The following is a 24,257-nucleotide window of genomic DNA, read 5'->3' as shown; positions in this document are numbered from 1 at the left end:
TCTCTCTGTTGAGCGAACTATTGAGCTGTCATGTGCAGAACTGGACGACTATGTTATTGTATGTGTATATAGACCCCCATCTAGTAACTATGAATTATTTGAAACCACAATGGAAGAGGTACTTAGAAGAGTGTGTAATAGTTCAAAGAAAGTAGTTGTATGTGGAGACTTTAATATCAATATAATAGAAGATTCCTCTCTTTCAATACGGTTTTTAAATTTATTCAAATCTTTTAACTTGTTTAATCTTTTCTCTGAACCAACTAGGGTGACTCCAACATCAGCTACTTGCTTAGACAATATATTCTGTAACTGCTTAGTGCTAGAGAAATCAATAATAAATTTTGTTAATTCTGATCATTGCGGTCAAATAGCGTCATTTCAACACCATTTTGCGCCATCGAGCAAGGAAATAGAATATAGACCAGTCACTGCATCCCAGAAAGACAAATTTAAATCTCAAATATCTAATAAGGTCCCACTTTTGCATTACTTTAACTGTAGTATAAATATTTTATATGAGCAATTATTTGAATTAATTAAAAATGAGTTCAATAAAATTTTTCCTAAGAAAACAATTATTATTAAAAACAATAAAACTAAATTCAGTGACTGGGCTACAGTAGGTATTTATATTAGTAGGAAAAAAATGTTTGAATTATATGGTAGAAAAGCCTATAGTAGCGACCCGGACTTTATAGAATATGTAAAAAAATACTCAAAAGTTTTTAAACAAGTTTGTACTATGGCAAAATCTATTTACATACGTGACAAAATTAAAAACTCTGGCAACAAAATTAAAGCTACTTGGAATTGTATTAATAAAGAAACTTGTAGAATTATATCTCGGGATGACACATTCGCGTTAAAAATTGATAATAAGTATATTAAATGCAATGATAAGGTAGCAAACGCATTCGAAGGTTACTTCTCAAATGTACCAATCATAACAACAAGCAATCTTAATTCATGTTCATATCAGGCAATGTCTCTTCTCGAGGGTTGTGTTGATGTTTGCAATAGCCCATTAAAATTTAGACAAATAGACCCCATAGTTATTATAAAAACTTTCAAAGAACTAAATATAAAAAAGACAGAGGATATATGGGGCATATCAACAGACATAATAAAACCCATCATTCCTCTTATAGCTCCCCATTTAGCTCATATCTTTAATGAATGTATTAACGAAGGTCAGTTCCCTACCCTGATGAAACATAGTAAAATCATACCATTATTTAAAGCAGGAGACAAAAGTGACCCATCCAACTTTAGACCTATATCGATACTACCTGCGCTCAGTAAAATATTTGAAAAAATTATTTTCAATCAACTACTGTCTCATTTTAACTTAAATAAACTGTTTCATGAAAAACAATATGGGTTCACAAAAGGGAAAAGTACGACCGATGCAGGGGTTGCTCTTATCAAACACATTTTCGATGCTTGGCAGGAGAAAAAAGATGCTATTGGTGTATTTTGTGACTTATCGAAGGCGTTTGACTGTGTTGATCATCAAACTCTGTTATTTAAGCTAGAACATTATGGCGTATCAGGCAAGGCCTTAAGCCTATTACACTCTTACCTCTCAGACAGATTACAAAAAGTAAATATTCACGGAACTAACTCTTCGGGCGCCCCCCTAAAAATGGGTGTGCCCCAAGGCTCAATACTGGGACCATTGCTCTTTCTGATTTATATAAATGATCTACCTTTTTATTCAAAGGACCTTTGTGAGATAGTATTATTTGCTGATGACACTTCTTTAATTTTTAAAACTGACAGGCGTCAGGAAATATTTGACGACGTGAATAATGCTCTTTCCAAAGTATTAGACTGGTTTACAACTAATAATTTGCTATTAAACGCAAAAAAAACCAAATGTTTAAAATTCACTATGCCTAATGTCAAACAAGTTAATACTAATATTACAGTAAATAATGAACGCATTGAACTGATAAACTCTACTGTCTTTCTAGGTATTACCCTAGACTGTAAATTACAATGGGGCCCCCATATTGCTGCCTTGGCGGGAAGACTTAGTTCAGCTGCCTTTGCGGTGAGAAAGATCAGAAACTTGACTGATGTTGAAACAGCAAGGCTTGTATATTTTAGTTATTTTCATAGTATTATGTCTTATGGTCTTTTACTGTGGGGCTCAGCAGCAGACATAGAATCAATTTTCATTTTACAGAAAAGAGCTGTTCGGGCAATATACGGTCTTAAACCACGTGACTCGCTTAGAGAAGTTTTTAAAGAAATCAATATATTGACTGTGGCTTCGCAATACATATTTGATAACATTATGTATGTCCGTAAACATATACATTTATATACTAAGAAAAGTGACGTCCACTCATTTAACACGAGACATAAGAATAAACTTGCTGTTCCATCATTTAGGTTGCATAAGATAGGTAATTCATTCTTGGGGAAATGTATTACCATATTTAACAAAATACCACACAACCTTGTCGAATTGCCAATAAACAAATTTAAGATACATATAAAAAATACCCTTATGTCCAAAGGGTACTACAAGGTTCGAGACTATATTGATGACAAGGATGCGTGGTCAGTTCAGTCTGCACATATTTGATGTACTTAAATTTGACTATTCTTACCGTTAGATAATTCCTGGCAATAAGTGGTGACTGAGTTTGTTCCGGCGTTTCTTCTCAGCACTTGCCATATGTTTGTCTCGAAGCGCTGGTAGGGCCCAAAAGATAAGGAGACATGTAAAGTGCCCCATAAGGGCTACCTTTTTCTTTTTTTATTATTTTCTATTGACGTTCATAAGTGCCACTTGTGGTCTAAACTGAATAAATATTTTTGATTTTGATTTTTGATTTTGGTACCGGTTATGTAGGATGGAAGAAAGAAATTATTTTCCCAAATCAATAACTACGTCACCAAGTTAGTCTACATCCATTTAAATATTAATTGTAAAGACGTGAGTACTCGCAAGCTATACTATTAATAGTCCAGTTACGAAACAATGCCAATGACCTTACTATAACTATCTATTGTTACAGCCCGTATACAATAGGACGAGCGTATATACGATTAAAGTTTTTAGGTGATACATATGCAGTTTTTTTGTAATTCGAATAATGAATATTCCAGACAGCGATCTATTATTATTTTCTAATATTAACCAAAAAATAATACGAATGGTATTAGAAATATTGTCAAATGTTTCAAGAAAAAAATTAGTTATCTTTTAACAGGCATTAATCATTGAGACAAGGGTTATTTTCTCCGTAACATGGTCTTCACTTATTTTACTTTAGACCCAACACACAAGTTGAACAATGAACAATGGGAATGGTCCTTTTTATTCAGACAAAAAATTTTTGAGTTCTCTGGCCGAGAAGATATTTGGGAATTAACAAAACATTAAGAAGTAAAATTAAGTACGGGTAGAAGCACAGAATAACGAATACGACGAGCTAGTTAAAGTAAGGGTACAAAAAGATACACATAATCAGAAATCAAGGAAAACAAAAACTAAAAAAAAACTATAAAATTAAATATACCGCAAAATATGGTCTGGCGGCGACCCATCCACTCACAACCTGGGTTTCTTGACATCGGTGATCACTTCCGAGGCTCTCTCGCTAAGTCCGGTAATAAGGAAGAATATTATGCAAATTCATACCAAGAAAAGCTTCTTCCGATTAAGATAGGATCCATTTTGTTTTGTTTTGCAAGGACAAAATTTTAGGCCACGTTTGATAGCTATAGTGCAAAAATAATAATGAACTAGGTATCATGAGAACATTTTGTGCACACCTACTTGAATATGTCATTATTATGTATTTATGAATAAGTAAGTAGGTATCATAAAATGAAATAACATAAAAAGTCAATAGAATTGTAAATAGGGAAATCCAACATCTGCAAAATCTAAGCTATGATGTGAGTTAGCTTCATACATTATTATTAAAAATTTAAAACACTAAAACTAGCTACTGTTATTAGTTTTAAATGTCAGAGGGTTGTCTTATTGATAGAGTTTGGATCGGCTTCGAAGACTAATAATAATATGCTCAAATTCACTCATTCGACACTACTCACTCATTCCACAATTCTACATTGAATGCTTATTATGAATGAAACATTGGAAAGGACATTGTAGGCCAGAACCTAATTTTCTGAAAATAATGCATCAAAAAGCATGTTAAGTCATCGAACATGATTTTCAGCCATTCGTCATCATCATCATCATCATTTTAGCCACAGGACATCCACTGCTGAACAAGGCCTCCCCTAATGATTTCGTCACATTTCAGACATTGATGGTGGCAAATCAAGTCTGACACCGGGATCGTGAAATCAGATAAGTATTACAGGAAGTATTATTATTGAAAGAAGAAGATTGATGAAATTATCACTATTTAACAACATCTAATTACCATCGGCGAATTTAAACTGTAAATGATTAAGATAATAGTAATTAATTTTAATGCTCACTGTACGTAAATTGGTATTGTTTACAACGAAACCAACCATTTTAATTTGATTGTTAGTGAGTGAACTTTGATCCGTGTATTTACCAAAAATAGAGTCTATCCATTTAAAAATAGCGAATCTAATTATTATTTTTATATGAACTTGAAACTTTATAACGTGCTAAAATATTATTTATTACACGTGCAACGTACACACTGGCACAACTATCTACACACTGGTGTCTTATGGAGTCGCAATAGATGCGATTTTGGAACAAAATGTCTGTTATTATGACTGTACCCATTTATAGCAGCCAATGTCACACCTTTATACCGATTGGATCCGTGTAAATAAATCTATAGTACATTATAGGATGTTGTCTGCCCACACTTATGTCTAAAAAATAAGGAAGTATTGGTGACTAAATTGCTAAAACCTATGACCTTTACATTTGCGGTGAAAAAACCTTCGAAAAATAGCTAAAATTGCCAAAATGGGTATTAGGCGTAGATTTTTATTCCGGGTCGCAGTTCGCAATAATTGATGTGACCAGACCACATTGAAAACCGCAGTATCTGGTTCATGTTAATGGTCTTCATCATCATCATTATCATCACTATCATAATTAATTAGCTCTTGCGTTTCTTTTAATGTTATTTTAAACTAGCGGCCGCCCGTGATTTCGTACGCGTGCATCCCGTTTTACCCCCTTAGGGGTGAAGTTTCGTAAAATCCTTTCTTAGCGGATGCCTACGTTCTAACATCTACCTGCATGCCAAATTTCAGCCGGTTCCGTCCAGTGATTTGGGCTGTGCGTTGATAGATCACTATGTTTAGATTTGAATTATAATATTTAGATTGTCAAGAATTGAGAACCTCATCACTTTTTTACTCTTACTTTTTTTTATAAAAGAAGAGTGAAGAGTTATTAATCAATTGACTATTTTAAGAATTTATGATAATATAAATGATTTCGCAATAAATTAACTTTTAAAATTAAATTCAATATTCAGACCTAGGTTTTAGACCTATTGAATCTAGGTTTGAGCTTTGTTCTGTATTATAGACCTAAGATTCCGTTATCTACAGATGGAAAAGTCGATTAAGTCTAATCCATTATGATAATACAATTAATGGAAAAAGCCATGATATTTATCTGCGATAGATATTTTGAATATGTATAACTCTTGTCGCATCATGACGTCAACGGTTTATGCATGCAAATGGTTATTATATCAGAAATAAACATAAACACTTAACCGGTTTAATTATGTGACTCATTTACTACGTTAAATAAGTTTTCATGTGAATGATCCAAGTAACCACAAACAAGTAAATTTTAAATAAACAACTTGAAAAAATCAAACTGTCTAAGAGGCGGGATAAACAAGTAAATATTGAAGTTCAGTGTTTTATGAATAACTCGATTTTTTTATGCATAACAAGGCATGTATTTGACCGCAATCGCACCTGCGATTATTGGCGTCTAAAATATTTTACGCATAATAATTATTATTACCAACCCATTTTATTTTATTTATTCGATTCCAATTTTTCTATGGCTTTATCTCAGATACCCAACTATGGCTTCAAATTAAAATTCAACCAATTTATTCAATTCAGAAAATTGAAATTAATACAATTCTTTAAAAAACAAAGCAACTTAATTATTGTTCCTATATACTCATAATTAATTAAATATTTCACACAAAAAGATCACCACAGGTCAAACGGAAAACTATTTTCCTTATTTCTCGCTTTGTTTGTATAATTTGCATTGATGCTGACCTTCGCATCGAGGCATCATAAGCTTGAACATGCACAAATGCAGATAAAATGCGATTTATTTATGGGATAAGTACCTATTGCGTAAGTTTGATACTACAAGTAGTGAATGAGTTGATTTCTTATTGTATTGAGGCATATCCTAATCTACAACGACCCATCAACCACCTAATTTTGTCTTTACAATATTATCCTTGCAGTCATTCCCTACGCTTTATACCTAGACTTGTTGATTCTCACTGTACAAACTTTGCTGTGATAGGTAACATTCAGTGACTAACACAGCATGTTGGCGGTTTTTGCTGTTGCAATTTCGCTCCCATAGCAAATTTTGTTCATGTCAATGAACGCATTTGCATTAATGCATGCACATTGAAACTAGTGCCACATTTTCTCATAATGTTTTAGTAAAAAATCAACGAGCATTTTGTTATTTTGTACCTACGCTAGTCAAGTTTTATTGGTAGGGCAAAAAAAGAATGAGACATGTATAGGCTCCTTAAGAGCATTTGACGATTTGTAAGTACTAATTTAATTAGTCTAAACAAATAAAGATAATTTTGATTTGATTTGATTTGATTACCGTAAAAAGTGACTGCACGCGGTTTCTGAATTTTAGTAAACAGATGTTCATAACGAATGGCTACGTTACAATGAATGACTATGTATTTTCGTATTTAGACTCGCCTATTTACCTATTTATTATTTATGTTATGTTTCTTTTGTAAATCTCAATCTAATAATGCATAGTTAATGATGATGCAAATAATGTTTATTATTCGTCATTTACACTCGTAGAATCTATTCGGTAGGTAGAGGTAGAGGATAGAACTAAATAAAATTAGTTTCCGTAGTTTTCGTAGCGTATGATTTTTGATCATACTTTAGTATGCATTTGATAGAGGATAGTTAGAATACAGCTTGTTTTTTATTAAGAATGAAGTCAGTTGGCGAGTATGTGTAGGTAAAAGATACATGCCGTCACTTTATAAAAACTCAATGTGTACAAGTTTTTATAGCAATTGTTTTTTATGAGAGGGATTTGCTCTTGACGGTATGCGAGCTTTGCGATGCATTAAAAAAAACTAGCTTTGCTTGTCCTACAGGTTTTCATACACAACTTCTTGTATAGGTAATACCGAAATTACAAAAAAGTATACTTAGGAATTACAATTTTTGACCTATCGACGTTAGTTCCAAGCAAAAAGTTGTATTTTAGAATACACACATACATAAAATGTGCTATGCCTGTGCCACTAAGATAACTCAGTGACACATAGTTCTCGAGTGGCGACCACGGGCTGGAAGACGTAGCGTGGGCAGGCCTCCTACTAGGTGGACCGACGATCTGGTAAAGGTCGCGGGAAGAGCCTGGATGCGGGCAGCGCAGGACCGTTAATTGTGGAAAACCTTGGGGGAGGCCTTTGTCCAGCAGTGGACGTCATTTGACTGAAACGAACGAACGAACGAACATAGTTCATATTATTATGAACTCAGTGTGCTTACCATGAGTTTACGTTAGGTGTGCTCTCTACCGACTGCGTAAAAAAATTACATTGAATGTATGAAATATTGTGCAGCGCCCCTTGCGGCTACTTACAAGGAATAAAATGTTCATAGATTTTTTGACGTACTCGCTAGCGAGCACACCTAACTTAAACTCACGGTTAACATACAGAACTTCCAACTTGAAAGTAAATGCGATAACTTTAGCAACGTCGAAGGTTTAAGTAGACATTTTATTCAAGAGTGACTAAAATAGAGAATGTATAACATTACAAACATATTGCATAGATACGTACCCAAATTATTACCAAAAGTATGCTAGACTTAGTTTTATTTTACACACGGAGTATCTTGTTACCTATTTGTAAAAAATAGTAGGCATATTACATCGCCGCGTGTCATTAAACTCTTTAATAATAAATAAATAGCTGTTTAAATCAGGGTGACTGCAGACCAGGGATGTCATGGATATCCGTAACCGTAACCGAAACTTTCGGATATCCGAAATAAAAAAATATCCGTAACCGAAACCAGTATAATAATTTTCCTATATCCGTAACCGTATCCATAACCGAAACTACATATCCATAACATCTCTACTGCAGACTTAGGCCGCGTTGTACCATCTTTCTTTAACTTTGACAAATCTCAAAAATCTGTCAAACTCCGTACAAAACACACCGGTTATTGTTATAGTTGCTGTTAAAGTTAGGTGGTGAAACTCAGCCTTAGTATTTCCTAATCTACATATAAAATAATACAACCAAGCGATTTGTGACTTGCATCAAACGACCCTGGTAGATAATTGTTCTTCTTTTCAGCCAAATGACGTCCACTGCTGGACAAAGGCCTCTCCCAAGGTTTTCCACAATGAACGGTCCTGCGCTGCCCGCATCCAGGCTCTTCCCGCGACCTTCACCAGATCGTCGGTCCACCTAGTAGGAGGCCTGCCCACGCTACGTCTTCCAGCCCGTGGTCGCCACTCGAGAACTTTCCTGCCCCAACGGCCATCGTCTCTACGAGCTATGTGCCCCGCCCACTGCCACTTGATTTTAGCAATTCTGCTTAATTTAATTTAGATAATTGTTACCTAAGCATAATTACTACATTTATTTATGTTGTGCCTACATATCGTATTTAGGTAGTTAAATTGCCGCTCCCATACCTAAAGCACTGACTGAGTCAAGCGCTAGAACCATAGGGATTTTGGTAAAATTATATTTAATTGATTATAATAAAACTTCAATAAATTAATATATTTATAACTACCATTAAATGGGGGCAGCCTACTTTAATGAATTAAGTCCCATTTGGATTAAAAGCCTCTGATCTCCCAGAACTATTAAAACTAGACCTCAGAGAAGTTCAACAGACGTGCTTGTAAAATTATTGAGAAAATTTATTTTTTAAAACATTTGGTTTGATCAAATAAGTTTAGGCTTTCTACTGTGTGCCTACCATGAGTTAACGTTAGGTGTGTCTGGCGACTACGTAAAAAAATACAATAAATTCTTCTTCTTATTATTATTATAAATTATTTATGACAAATTGTAGACCGCCACTAGCGGCTACGCGTCTTTCCGTTCTATACATGGCCAGAACGCACCCATAGGAAACTGCTCGTGTATATTTTGGAGTGTCTCTTTGTAAGTCGGTCACTACAAACTATACACGAATTTTGCGTACTGATCGTGTATAGTTTGTGTCGTGGATGGATTCCGTCTTCGCTCCAAACTATACTACACCACTTACAGTTGACTAGAGTGTGTTTAGTTTATTTGATTTAATAAAATATGGAATTATATTTAAAATTATTACATTTATTAGATATTATGCTCGTGCTTTGTCCTCGACATTAGAAATAAGAACTACCTATGTAGATCACGTACGGTGATGCCATTTTTAAATTCATTAATTTTTACATAAAATATTATTATTTTACTGAATCTACATATTATTATAATAAATCTAGATTTATAACACTAATGTAAGTGGTTTCTGAAATTAAATTGATTAGGTAGATTTCAAATTAAATAACAATTATTTATTAGTGAGAGTGAATGAATAAAGTTAAACGTGCATTATTAACTAAAATTGTCGACCGTTCGGTGTAGTGGTTCGAAACGGATAACTGTTCCGGAGGTAGCGGGTTCGATTCCCGCACAGTACAAACATTAATTTGTGTGCATGAACATATTTTGATATTTGTTTGTATTGGACTGGGTGTCTTCTATGTATAATAGGTAAGTATGTATTTACAAAAAAAGTATTTAAGTATGTTTATATCCGTTATCTAGTACCCATAGTACAAGCTTTGCTTAGTTTGGGACTAGAAGCGCAGTGTAAAATGTCCAGGGATATTCATTTTTATTTATAAGCTTTTATCTCAAGAACAAAAATCATTTTCACATACATAATTCTTAATTTCAGAGTTATTCAGCCCCAAAACAAATATCTTTTCTATGGCAGAATATGAAACACCAAAAAGCTCTTTATCAAAACAATGGCACGTGTCGAAATTGATTCAATGTTTAAAGTAGACACGCAGTTATGAATTAATATGCAATAGAAAGAGAGGTAAATAAGTCAAAATGACGAGCATGCAACTAAGTACTCGCGTATACATTGTAATCGCGAACTTATTACAATACATACATGATTAGTCCGTATGCGTACTGACGATGTATATTTTGGAGTAAGATAATTGACCTAAGTCACTACAAAGTATACGCGAGCAGTACGCAGCGTATGCGTACTGGTCGTGTATAGTTTGGAGGAGCTTAGTAAAAAAAGTCACATCCAAACTATACTCGATTAGTTTCACACCCTTGCGTTCTGGCTATGTATAGAATGGAAAGACGCAGCGGCTACTTTCAAGAACTAAAATGTTCATACATAATAATATATTTTTTGACGCACTCGCTAGCGAGCACACTTAACGTAAACTCATGGTAAGCACACTGAGGTAGGTAATTGCGGAAAAACACAAGGGACAAAAGAGCAACGGACCCATTTCTTTTTGTTTTGTTTGCGGAATATAGCGGTAAGCATTTTATCTCATAAAACACAATTAAAAAATCTGTACAAAATTTGTGTGGGCGTCACTTTTATAAAGCGTCTTAAATATTATTAAATTAATTTAACTCAAAAATTGTTATTGATAAAGAAGCAATAAAGATTTGAGTTTGAAAAAAAAAATGTATGCATAGTACCTGCAGCAAAATAAAAAACTGTCTTAAGAATAACTAAGAAAATTCTAAATTATTAAAACTCCGTAGCTATATTTACAGCTTACTTTTGTGTAATTTAAATAAAATGTAACATTGGATACTTTACATTAAATACTTACAAACGTTTTGGTGTCACTTTTTAAATATTTATCCTATTTGAATCAAAGCTCTTTGAATTTGGGACTTTTTAAACACGTATCTAGTTCCAATTTTGAATTAAGCGTCAATTACTACCAAAGGTTTATTAATTCTGTTGAAATGTCAAAACTGTCTATTTCGCTGAAAACGAAAATGAGAATGTTACGAACGGCCTCTTTTGATAGCGTTTATGGTTTATATTTTTATATTTTTCTATATGTCTATTGTCATCTTGCTGTCTCTTCTTTATCCCTGTTTTCCTGTATCTTCCTTTAATCCTTTTACTATTATATCGTTTTCCCTTCCTTGAGCCTGGGTATCATTTTTACTCCTTTTTTATCCCAATTCCTAACATTTTTGGTCCTTCTTTCCGGCATTATTTATAAAAAAAATCAAAAATGTTTCCCTTCATTTTTTCGCTTACCAGCCATGATCACTCGGGCTCAAAGAAAAGCGCAAAGCCAATCGGGTATGGCCGAGGCTACGCAGCCCATACGGGGCTCCCCTCACGCTGCCGCACCCGACCCCGCACCAGTCGCGACCGCCCCCGCGGCGGCCGCCGCACTGTGAACCAAAAGGCCAATCTAGCTGGACAAAATTATTTAAGGCTTGGAATAGGTACTAAACGCTTTAAAAACTCTTACTTTGATATAATATGTTAAAAAAAATGAACAGAAAGCTTTTAATAATTATAAAACAAAAACCAGTATAAGCTGACCCTCTTCATTAAACATTTTGTACGTGTATGGAGGTCTAGTTAAACTGGACTTGTTAGTTAAGGTAAATTATTGTTTTTTTATACTGGTACTTGATATTTTAACATCTTTGCACTAGTTCTGTAAAAGTACTAAGGTATAATGCTAAACCTAAGCCTAATTACTTTTAAAGATGGCTTTCTATACTGAAAATTACAAAGCTGAAGACCTTGTTTGTTTGGTTAAACGCGCTAATTTCAGGAACTAAGCTACAGCCCGATTTGAAAAATTATTTTTGTATTGGATAGCCCATTTATCAAGAAAGGCATTAGTCGATATAACACCCTACAGCCAATAGGGGTGGAGCAGTAAAGAAAATTTTTGCAAAAACGGGAAGTATTATTTAAACTATTTTTACGCATACAAAGACGCGAGCACAGCTGGTTAATAAATAATGGATATTAAATAAGTTTTCACCATTCAGCCATTCAACACCAATCGGCCTTGTCACAAAATCGTCCCGAATTTTACCAAACTAAACCCATTTTTTTGCCTAATTTTGAGCTAATCTGACTAAATTCTTTATAATGTTTCTTAAACAACACTCCATCACGTCTTTTTAGTCTTATCTAGCTAAGAAATAATGGAATAGTCCTGAAATTTTATTGTTTTTGTGTGTTTTAACCATTCGTAATAAAACTCGCTTCTGGTCACCGCCACTACGTTTTCTGCAAAAAAATCAAAGTTGTGCTTCAGTGTGCTGTCTACAACCTACTATTTTTTGAAGCTCACATATGTGCCTACTTCATATAAAAAATCCAGCCCGGGGACATGAGGGGCCATGTAGTTCCTGGTCTCGCAAATACAGAAAAACGTGAAAAAATACGAATTTTCATTTTATTTCTACATGTATCTTAATTAATTAATAGGCTTTAGGAACATTTTTTTGGTTTAATGAGTAATACATACCTTCTACTTAACGATCCATAACAAAAAATTTCACAATTGTATTAGAATTAATCAGGAGACACTGATATATCAACCTCAAGAAAGTGAATAATTTGATCGTAAAATACTCACTTGTTCAAGTTCGTCTTAAAATTACTAAATTATCAGAGGATAGTTGCTAAAAATAATGACTGAATCGTAACCTCTGGTTATTAAGCTATCGTTTTTGCTAAACGAATGAAAGATATGCGATGACCCTTTTTGTCCAGCTAGATTGGGCTTTTGGTTCATAGTGCGCCGACGCGGCATCTGTTACAGGATCGTCATCTTGTTCATCGGCCACCGTTCGAGCACGCATCCTCGCCGTGCAAGCTAAGTTCGCTCGCAGAGCTGCCGACGCAGAGCGAGCGCGCGTGGAAGCGGAACGCGTGCGTGCCGCTGAAGAAAGAGCGCGGTTAGAAGCTGCCGAAGCCGTGGCGAGTGAGCTTGAGCTGCAAGCGGAACTCGCCCATATAGAAGCCAGCTTCAGCCGATCTCGCTCCAGTCGTCACAGCAGCCGCAATCTTACGGAGTGGTTGGAGGATACGGCGCCTTCAAATCAGGCATCGTCTACCAGCAGGTTTGCCTCTCCGGGCGCGCCTATCTCTGCGTGCCCAGGTAAATCTGCCCTTGTTAGCGTGCCTATTTTAGGACAATCTGGAGCTGCCACCGGGGATGCGCCTACCTCTGCGCATCCCGGCCGTTCCGTTTCTATGGTTGCCGCGCCCCTTGACCCAACCCTCCTGTTCGCCGGTCCCAGTGTCCCGGAGTGGTTGAAGGATACGGCGCCTTCAAATCAGGCATCGTCTACCAGCAGGTTTGCCTCTCCGGGCGCGCCTATTTCTGCGTGCCCAGGTAAATCTGCCCTTGCTAACGTGCCTATTTCAGGACAACCTGGAGCTGTCACCGGGGATGCGCCTACCTCTGCGCATCCCGGCCATTCCGTTTCTATGGTTGCCGCGCCCCTTGACCCAACCCTCCTGCTCGCCGGTCCCAGTGTCCCGCAGGAACACCTGTTACCTGTCCGCACTTTATCTGAACGGCCCATAAACAAATCGTTGTGCACCACAGCCATCGGTTCTTCGCCATCTGTAAATAATCATCCACAATCTGTACTGTACAAACCATATTGTAATTATTGTCAACAACAACATTTGATTGACAACTGTCATAAATTTCGTCATCTAGACATTATGTCAAAATTAAATTGGGTCCGTAAGGAAAAAGTTTGCACTCGGTGCTTGAAAAAAGGTTTTCATACTTATAAGTCGTATAATCCAAATACTTTATGTCAAGTCTCCGGTTGTAAATACAGGCATCGACATCGACATCATGAAAAATTACGCGCAGTCGACGTCCCTTGTGCTCCTTCCAGTCTTAATTCTCCTCCATTATCTGGCCCAGATCTGCTATTCTCGCACGATGATATGATTTTCCTGGTTCGAGAGGATAGAGATTCTTGTTCAATTGCCATCAAGGAGATTAAGATTGGATCCCAATACAAGGACGTACGACACTTCCCATGCCGCGATCTTTCCTATTTGCCGTTTCGATCATCTTTAGTGCATGAGGTGCAAAAGCGAGTGCATTTTAAAGGCATTTGGGTCTCGATTATTCCGGAGGCACCCGCTCTTGTGCCTTCTGAGCTCAAGTTTGTAGATAGTAATTATGTAGATAGAAGTAATCTTTAGAAAAGCGTACGAGCTTTTGGTTTCATCCGGTATCCCATACCTGATCAGTAGGATTTCACTATTTCTTTTTTGAATATTTGGTTACTAAGGTCAACCAACACATTATCCCACTTTCAATTTCATTTCGTGTAATATGATATGATATGCCCTAGTACACTCGTTTCCATTAATTTTAGAAGTATTGTTATTTTTTCATTTAGAAAGACGTAAATAATTTATTAGTCTTCATTTTTAGTTCTCACTTTTTTGTTGGAAGTCGAAGAGGTTTCGCCATTAGCAAATTCCATTTGTATATTATCGGTATTTAAACCATTCATTTCCACTATATTATTTTTGTGTACGGATCCGTTCCGTTTCAGCCAATGGCTGCATTTTTCGTTTCAATAACGATCGCGCATCAGTTCATCAGGTGTTTGTAAGGTAGAGCTAATGTGTGTAAACCTTGCACGCTCCTGGCATTTCAAACTGTGCAATCCTAAGTTTATATTTATTTTTAATCTTTAACTTTGGCTACTCTAGTTTTTTTATTTGTCTTAACTTTTGCAAAGTAAAACTTCGACGCGTGGTTCTGATTTAATACCAAGATGGTTATTGTGGCTCTCGGTAACATCTAACTGCTTTTGAAAATTGGATGGCCACTTCTGTCGTCGAGAGTGGAAGTCTTGGGTGGAACGCATCGAGTTAGTGGATTGCTGACGTGTCATTATCACCAACGCCTTGCTCACGGCATACCAATATGGTCGTTGATGAGACTTTGGATGCTGAAGCTCCATCGGATTTACGGCTCGGCATTTTCAAATTCGTCGTATCCAGAAAGGGACCGCTCGTAGCCTGTTGAAGCCAATGGTAGCCGCTGCAGCGTTGATACTCTGAAATGGTTGGAGAATACGGCGCCTTCAAGTCGGGCATCACATATCTACAGCTCTGCCTCTCCGGGCGCGCCTATCTCTGCGTGTCCAGGTAGAGCTGCCGCAGGTTTCCCTCTCCGGGCGCGCCTATCTCTGTGTGCCCAGGTAGACCTGCTTCTTCAAGTGTACCCGATTTGCAATCTGGAGCTGCCACCGAGGATGCGCCTACCTCTGTGCATCCTGGCCGTTCCTTATCTAAGGTTGCTGCGCCTCTTCCTTCAACTCTGCTGGACGCTGCTTTATCTACGGTTGCCACGCCTCTTCCTTTCTGCACGACGCCTCTTCTGTTCACCTGACTGCAAGACTCCACCACCCCCTGACCCGAAGCCAGCACATTTAGAACCACCACGTCACGTCACAAAGTTAGATAAACTTTTAACTCTTTTGATAGCCCACCTTAAGGCCGGTCGTATCAATCTCTCCCACTCTCTCTCTCTCTCTTTTTTCTTGATATTCGTATTCTATCATTGTTGAGAGAGAGGGAGAGATGTTACGAACGGCCTCTTTTGATAGCGTTTATGGTTTATATTTTTATATTTTTCTATATGTCACTTGTCATCTTGCTGTCTCTTCTTTATCCCTGTTTTCCTGTATCTTCCTTTAATCCTTTTACTATTATATCGTTTTCCCTTCCTTGAGCCTGGGTATCATTTTTACTCCTTTTTTATCCCAATTCCTAACAGAGAAATTAGTGGATATTGGTGATTTGTGTTATAATATGACTAACATGCAGTCGCGTCGGTACAGGGACCGAGTGAAAGGAAGGGGAAGGGCCCACCACTGTTGGGCCCTACCTGGTGGACCAGTGGACGGATCTCATGTGATGTACTTATCTAAAGACTTCTGGAGAACCAAGTAAGTGTTTTTATTTGTTAGCCAAGGCCCAATGTTTATAGCCTTATTGAGCAAGTTTATATTTTTTTTTATATTGATATCGTACCTACTCAACCCTGGAGAATAATGGTTTTTCGTGGATTAGCCCTCACATAATTTGTTTTATTAAAACATACTGTTGATTAGGATAGTATTAATAACAGCTATCACCAATTACTGGTGTAAAACATAACATAGTACCTACCTAATGTTTTACGTTTTGTATGGACTAGGTATCTGATATGATTTATGACATGACATGAATGTGTTATTTGCAAATATAATTAGTACATGCTTTGATAAAAATTACATAATTAACAATGTAATTTCATAATAATATTATTTCATATAAATGATATTATTATAGTGTCATTTTTATCATCTTATCATTCACAACACGTGCCAACTAGGTACATTAGCAATTAACAAACTCTATGTAACATTGTTAGAGCTTTATGCGTGTACACGTCAAGTGTAAACATTATATAATGTTGACAATGTCATTAACATTTGACGTCGTTTGTTTATGTTTATAGTAAGCGCGTGTGTACATGGCGCTGGGTTTTTTTTTACTTGCTTTCTTATAGGTACGTAAACGGTAGAGGAGACCAAGGGAGAGTTGTGACATTGTCGATTTTTTGGAACTTATTAACTACTAGCTCGTAATAATGCGCGTTTTTTAGTTCAAGTCTCGAGCTAACAAATACGCGCTGCTGCGAGCTCGCTGATAAATAAATAATTAATAGGTTTCCAAAAATCGACAATGTCACAACTCTCCTCTGTCACACAACTTTCCTCGGCCTCCCCTATGATTGAATAGCAGAATTTAATATTTTTACAAGCTTTTTTGAAGCGAGTTTAAATCAGGTTTCAGGCGGCGTCGATCATATTATAAATAATTTTTCTTTAGTATTTATAATAAAATAACTTACAGTTAGAAGTCTTTATGAACTCAGCTTCTGGCGTGAGGAATTTTCAAGACAAATGTATTTAATTATATTGATATTGTTATTTCCATTTACTAGATTATGCGTAATGGTAGGTAGCTATGCAATTATTTTCATACTAATTGATATTACGAGCGAAGTAACCAACTGGAGATAAAATCAACATATAAAAACTCTACTGTTTTGAAATGTATCTTGGAATGACAGTGACAAGAGACCTTGGGTGTATAGTTAATCGAGTTTGACTCTTTTAAATAATAAATAGGTATTAATAAATTACAATTTCTGGATCATATAATTGCTCAACATACGTTGCTTTTTTGCTTATTTTCAAGTGAAAGGACAAATATTTTTATTTGAGGAAGTTGAAAGGCGTTAATGTTAAAGTAGCCGCATAGTAACGTCTTTAAACTCTTTTAATTTTAAAAAATACTTAAGGACCACGTAATTTTAAAAACTTTTGAGTAGGGAGTTGTCGTGACAACTAGTCATACTACTATAAAGTAGGAACTAGCGTTCATATTAATTATTTATCGCACTTACTGTTTTAATTAAAATGTGGGTTTATTTGTCGCAGTTTCATCTAGACGAGAGGTTTTGATTTTGAAGTTGCAGTTGTGAAGGCCCAAACTGACGCCAATTCACAAATATTACTATGAGGTCTCATATTGCGCGTGGACGTACAGGGTGACACACGAACCAATCACAGAGCTCTATTCAACGCTGTGCTTTCGATTTGCTGCTTCACTTAAGCAAACATTGTTTGTGAATACGGGCGTAAGTTCTTGTGGGTTGATGTCCAAAAGACAGTGTGAAACGATTAATTTATGAGTACTGTTGTGTGTGTGTTTTTTTTTATGCACGAGATGAAATTACTTCTATAAAATCTTACTTACTGCTCTTTAAGATGCACTCATGCACAGAAGAGTCAGAAAATGGTTGAAGTCATGTGCTTATGGTGCAGTATCGGCCTCTATTCATTTTTTGTCAGTGGTTTTATTTATTTTTATTATTTATTTAATAGGACAACCAACAAGACATACACTGGAAGACAATCAATATTTACAACGTATTTAACTTAATCTAAGTGCTGCCTTAATTATAGGTTGCCACGGCATGCAATAGTGGACTTATACATAAACAGTGAAGAGAGTTTTAATGAGACTTGATTTGATAATAATTTCTTAAAGGGAGCCTCTTCCTTTGGCGGCCTAAGGAAGATTGCCATGACGTCAAGCGTTCATTGAACACGGTTCGTTGACATAAGTGGCCGATTATTTCAGGTTTCTTCTCGATTTATTGACATAATTTGCAATAAGTACGTTTGTCCTATGCATCATAAAATGTCGTTTAAATCTATATTCAAAGACAAAAGTTTAATTTCCTTCGACTTTATTGGTTAAAGAGAGTTGTTTTTAGTCAATTTCAGGATCGATAGCAGATTTATCTGTCTGTGATTTTTATTAATTTCGTTGTTTATGTAACTGAGTGAGTCAATAAAAGCTATAATATTATATAATAACTAGCTTTCCGCCCGCGGCTTCGCCCGCGTGGAATTTTGTCTGTCACAGAAAAACAATATCGCGCGCGTATTTGCTCACCGTTTAGATGTGGTTTAGACCTACCCTGGACTACGACAAATATTTTAAAACCAAAATCAGCTCAATCGGCCCAGCCGTTCTCGAGTTTTAATCAGACTAACGAACATCAATTCATTTTTATTTATATAGATTTCTACTTCTATAAAGTTGTACATTCCAAATATCCAGCACTCAGAATATGATATTAGCATAGCTCACAAAAATAAACACTATACATGCGCATCGAAAATAAAAGGTTTTTTTTTTCGCGACGGGTCCATATTGACCCGCGATTCCGGTTGAGTTGAATGATTATCGGTTGAAAATTCCATGGTTTGATGATTAGAATGACTCATATCGGAATCTGAATTTGGATTTACCGGTTTTTTAGTTCTTTGACTTTGAGATACATTCTATAGCTAAAATTTTGAGTATGTAGATAAGCGTTTAAGTTTAGGCCAAATACGAAGGCTGAGTTGCACCACCAAACTTTGACCGTAACTATAACGGTAGCTGGCGTTTTTTTGTATGGAGTTTGACAGATTTTTGAAGTTTCTCAAAGTTAAAGTAAGATGGTGCTACTCAACCTAAGTGTACGATTATTTAGGTACATAACTTTTGACTAGTAATTACCAGGACAAGTTAAGCTAAATATAGGCTTGTAAAAAGCAAAACAAACATGAAATCGTCAACGTAAACACAATCATGGGAAATTTCCAACAAAATATCAAGTTAAACTTCTCGTATTAAGTCCAATTTACGGCGTTGTTGTATGAATTCAAGCATTATTATTACTGAGTTAAAAATACACGAATAGTTCATTTATTATGTCAAGCTTCTAAAAGAGTCATAAGTTTTACAACTTAAGACTTAAAAGTATTTTTAGCAAGTTTGTTTCCTTTGCTTTTATTGTAATTGTAATAAATTATTGTAAGCATACTCCTGGTACTGGGCCATTTGATACTACGGGACTATTCCTACCTCTCGTTCCCACCGCTGCAGCTCCTTGTCCAGGATCTACAGCTTGACCGCCAATAAAAACCCAACCAGTGTAGGTCAAGTTTGTCCCGGAGGAAAGTTACTGTCATTGGACCCGCAACGAAATTAATCAGAAGAACATAGGAGAATTTCATTCATTTCAGAGTCATTTGATGCTAATCAAATATTATAAACACTTTTTGGTAATAAATGTTTTGCTGTCTTACTTGTTAATAAAACCTGACCTTCATTGGTTGGGTTTTTATGGCGGTCAAGCTGTAGATCCTGGCTACACAGGAGTTGCAGTGGTGGGAACGAGAGGTGGGAATAGTCCCGAGTTAATAAAACCTTGCGAATCGAGACTCCATAATTCTACCAGTGGTATTGACTGATTGGAATAAAATAACTAATCCAATACACTCATTTGCACACCCGGTTTTAAACACCAACCAGTTCAAGGAACAGTCCTAAAATAAACCACAGAAAAGAAAGGGTCGAAGCATGTTAGAATAAAATTTCTCGTTACAGTCGCCTTTGCTTTTTTGTGGATTTGCTTCTAAAGGACTAAACGAAATGATATTTTAACCTTTCGGCTTACCTCGACCCACTCAACCTAAGATAATAATATCAGTGAGGAGATGTGCGTAGATGAATTAATTAGGTTTGCTAAGCTAATGCAGGGTTTTAGATAGGTACTGAAAAGCTAGTTTGTAATAATAAATAAATAATAATAAATAAATAAATAAATCTTTGGACAATTTCACACAGCGCCAGCTAGCCCCAAAGTAAGCAACTTAATGCTTGTGTTATGGGTGCTAGCTTAACGGATATACTACTTATATACTTTTTTTTTAATACATAAATATTATACATAGTCATACATAGAAATTAAAATTCATCATTTCAATTTCTGCCCGGCCGGGAATCGAACCCGGGACCTCTCGGCATAGTAGTCCGTTCTGAACCACTACACCAAACGGCCGAAATGTGTTCGTGATTTAGAAGCACTAACAATCTTAACTCAAAAATGAATTTATTTATTTATAACTTATTTTCACAAAGAACCACCTGGTTAGGGATATTGTATACAGTCAAGTTTACAAAAAAAAACTTTATTTTAGTAAATAACATAAGAATAATGCGTACTACATTAAACTCTCATCTTTAGGTAATTCCCAGATAACCCTCAGTCAGAATGATTATGATCAAGATAAACACTAAGTATATCATCATTGTCACCTATTCCTACTAATAATTATTATTATAAAAGCGAAAGTTTGGATGTCTGGATGTCATGATGTCTGGATGGATATTTGTTACTCGTTCACGCAAAAACTACTGAACGGATTTTGTTGAAACTTTACAATGTTATTGTTTATAACCCAGATTAACATATAGGCTATAATTTATGACGATATATGACAAATAAATTTCAATAAATAAATAAGACGTGTCTAAAAACTCGCCATCTATCGTCATTGGTAAAATCTACTCCGCTGGACAAACTACTGCTTATGACGTTCGTAAATATTCATGCGGGGGAAGCCATGAAACGCCATCTATCAACATGATATCTAACAACAGATTTTACGAACTAAGGGGGTAAAACGAGGTCCACGCGTACGAAGTCGCGGGCGGCCGCTAGTAAACAATAAATTGGTTACAAAGGTGAACATAGACTTTGACCTCGGTAGTGATCGCTCAGTGCGTTTACGCACATAGCTCCAAAAACGATATATTTTTTTGCAAAATGACGTATTCACATTGGATTTCCTATTTTAGTTGTGACTTTATTCATGGCATCGATCAATATAGAAAAAAATAATTTAATTAATAATTAATATTCTATTTGATATTAGTATTATTTCAATGTAATAATACTAATATCAATAATATTATAATAGTCTGCTATAAAGTAACGATGGAGTTCATGGACAAGGTAAACTTAAACAGCCTTCAAGAAAAACAATGTTTTTGGATTGAAAAAAAGACATCGTCAGGCAGTAAATTATTAATGTTAGTGGCCGTATAGCAGATAGTGCCATTATAGGCGAGCTACATGTATGGGAGTGAGTGATGAGTCGAAATTTTGCCTAGACTAGTGATATTTTATGAAGCTGGTTTTTTGGATGACGCCATAATGGTAGCCTATACCTATTTAAATATTTTAGATACATAACATCGTTTTTAAAATCTTCATCTCTCTTCTGAAACGATTCAAGGAATTTACAAGTATGTAGCTGAAAATTGTCCAAGTTAAGGTAGAGATTTATCCAATAACAACACACGGATGATTAGTTTATACAGAAACTAAGTTTTCCTTTTTTTATCAAAATCTAACTTCATGCAAAAGCCAACATTAGATACAATATTAATATTTTTGTGTACCTACTTCAAAGTGTTACTCAAAAACACTATAATTTAGCCAAACAATGACATTTCCAATTCCAGTTTTAGGAAGGACAAAAGTGCTTTGTACTCTGAATGATCTAAAATAATAAACTTCACGTAAAATTCACACTACCCATAAGTTTTTGTGGTTCTTACGGGGTTATTATACTCCAAGAGACACTATTCTTCTTCCTTCACTTTAGTGAAATAATTTAATTATTTTTATTGTCTCATTTTTGCTTTAAACATGAGTTATGCTGGTAAATAAATAAGTGTACGAAATAATAACAAAAATATTACGAGACAAAATGATTCACTTTTTATTTTATTTTGATTATAATCAATATAAGTGACTGAATCATCAGGTCATTGCAATTAAGACCGTACGTAAGAGTAACTCGGTGTAAGTTTACGTAAAAGCCAAGGTCATCTACTTTCGTAATATTAAAGGAATTCCGCAAAAGGTGTGTGTGCCTTTTATGCAGAAGCAGACATTTTTTATTAATGCCAATCAAATCCTAACATTATGGAAAGGAACCACTTCGTCTTTTACCTTTTCGCACTTAAAGCACTGAATATATTTTGATGTAGATTCAATTTAGATAGAGATATTTGAGACTGAGGGAATAACAAAGGATAGGTAGCTTTTTAGAAAGGAAAAGTATTTTGACAGGAGATAGGTCTCGCGCTAAAGCCTATTTAACTATGACAGACCGAACTAGTCACGGACGAAGCCGCGGAAAAAAGCTAGTGTTGATTTAGTTTTCACCTTACAACATGGGTGGTTTATTTCTCATGGATTTCTTAGAAACAAGATAATTCAGCAATTTTTAATCCGCGATAAGCATTAATATGGTAAATAAATACAATGTAGTTGTATCGATATTTTTATCCTTTAGATAAACCGTGTGAGTGAAACAGGATTTGTTGTTTGATAAAATCCTAATAAAGCTTTGTTTTGTATTAAATGGGAGTGGCTTATCTGCTTAATTTGTTATGCGTATTTTTTAATAAAGACTTCATTGACTTTAGTGCGAAATTATACCATAATATTTGTTCCAAATCTTTGTTTTTTAACTGAAGTTGTTCTAATAAAACATAGTAAATAATGTTTTTATTTTAAAGATTTGTCAAAATTGAAAATTAAAGCGGTAAAAGTACACGTATTGTACAGTAATAAAATATCAGATCATCAGATTTCATTTCATGTGCTGAAATTTGATTCTTTCAGTTTATTGCCTAATAGCATATTTGCTGACATAAGTTTTGATATAGTTTTATTGCGATTACACTTTTAACTTAACTTATTTCAAGGCAAAAGTTATGTAAAATAAATCTTGTTTAATGTTCTTTTTGTGTTTGAAATATTTAAGATTCTTATTCATTTAATAGCTTGATAGAATTTAACCGCTATTTACCCGCTTCTTATTATGTTTGAATTTAAGCTTTAAACATATTCACGTAGGTAAATGGGGTTTACATTTAGAGCTGTTGTAAGACAATATTTTTATTGTTTACAAGTAAGTATATGTAATTGTTTTTATGACGCAATGAGTCGGTCTCAATTACTAATCCTTAAATAACTATTTGCTCCGCAATTTTCCGACTTAATCTTAGATTTTTCCAGATGATTCAACTATGAATAAGTATACTAAATATCTATTTATTTACTTACCGTTCATACTGCTCATCGCTCTTAAAATAAGTCCAATCTAAGAAGTATTCACACCACTTCACTTTTCAAAATTGGAAGCTGAAAAAAAAATTCAAAAAGTTTTTTTTTTCTCAGCACGACGGAGGGCTGCGCGCGCGTCGTTTGATCGAAACAAAGTGCAATCGGATCGCGTGCGTCTGTGATAATAAAGAGATTGCGCGCGCATAGTCCTATGGCTGGGACGTGACGCCCATGACAGGTGGGCTATATAGCGCCGATAGAGACTGGCGATTTTTGCAGCCCGTATTCACAAACATTACTATGAGGTCTCACAGTGCGCGTGGACGCACAGGGTGACACGAACCAATCACAGAGCTCTATTCAACTTCACAACTGCACTTAAGAGCTGTGATTTTCTGAATAAAGAAAAATAAAATAA

At 35.4% G+C, this 24,257-nt stretch overlaps 1 protein-coding gene across 1 annotated transcript in view; it reads right to left on the bottom strand.

The window, feature by feature from the left end:
• Window positions 1-24,057, bottom strand: part of LOC135088464 (very long chain fatty acid elongase AAEL008004-like) — a 67,073-nt gene extending 43,016 nt beyond the window's left edge. The window contains exon 1 of the mRNA XM_063983289.1: window positions 23,840-24,057. Within this exon, the coding sequence (XP_063839359.1) occupies window positions 23,840-23,855 (16 nt within the window). The 5' untranslated portion in view covers window positions 23,856-24,057. The remainder of the gene's footprint in view (window positions 1-23,839) is intronic.
• Window positions 24,058-24,257: the final 200 nt, after the last annotated feature.

The sequence above is a fragment of the Ostrinia nubilalis genome, chromosome 4 (assembly GCF_963855985.1).
Source record: "Ostrinia nubilalis chromosome 4, ilOstNubi1.1, whole genome shotgun sequence".
Classification (NCBI taxonomy): Eukaryota; Metazoa; Arthropoda; class Insecta; order Lepidoptera; family Crambidae; genus Ostrinia; species Ostrinia nubilalis.
The sequence above is the reverse complement of the archived record's forward strand: the minus strand, read 5'-3'. Positions and strand labels throughout refer to the sequence as shown.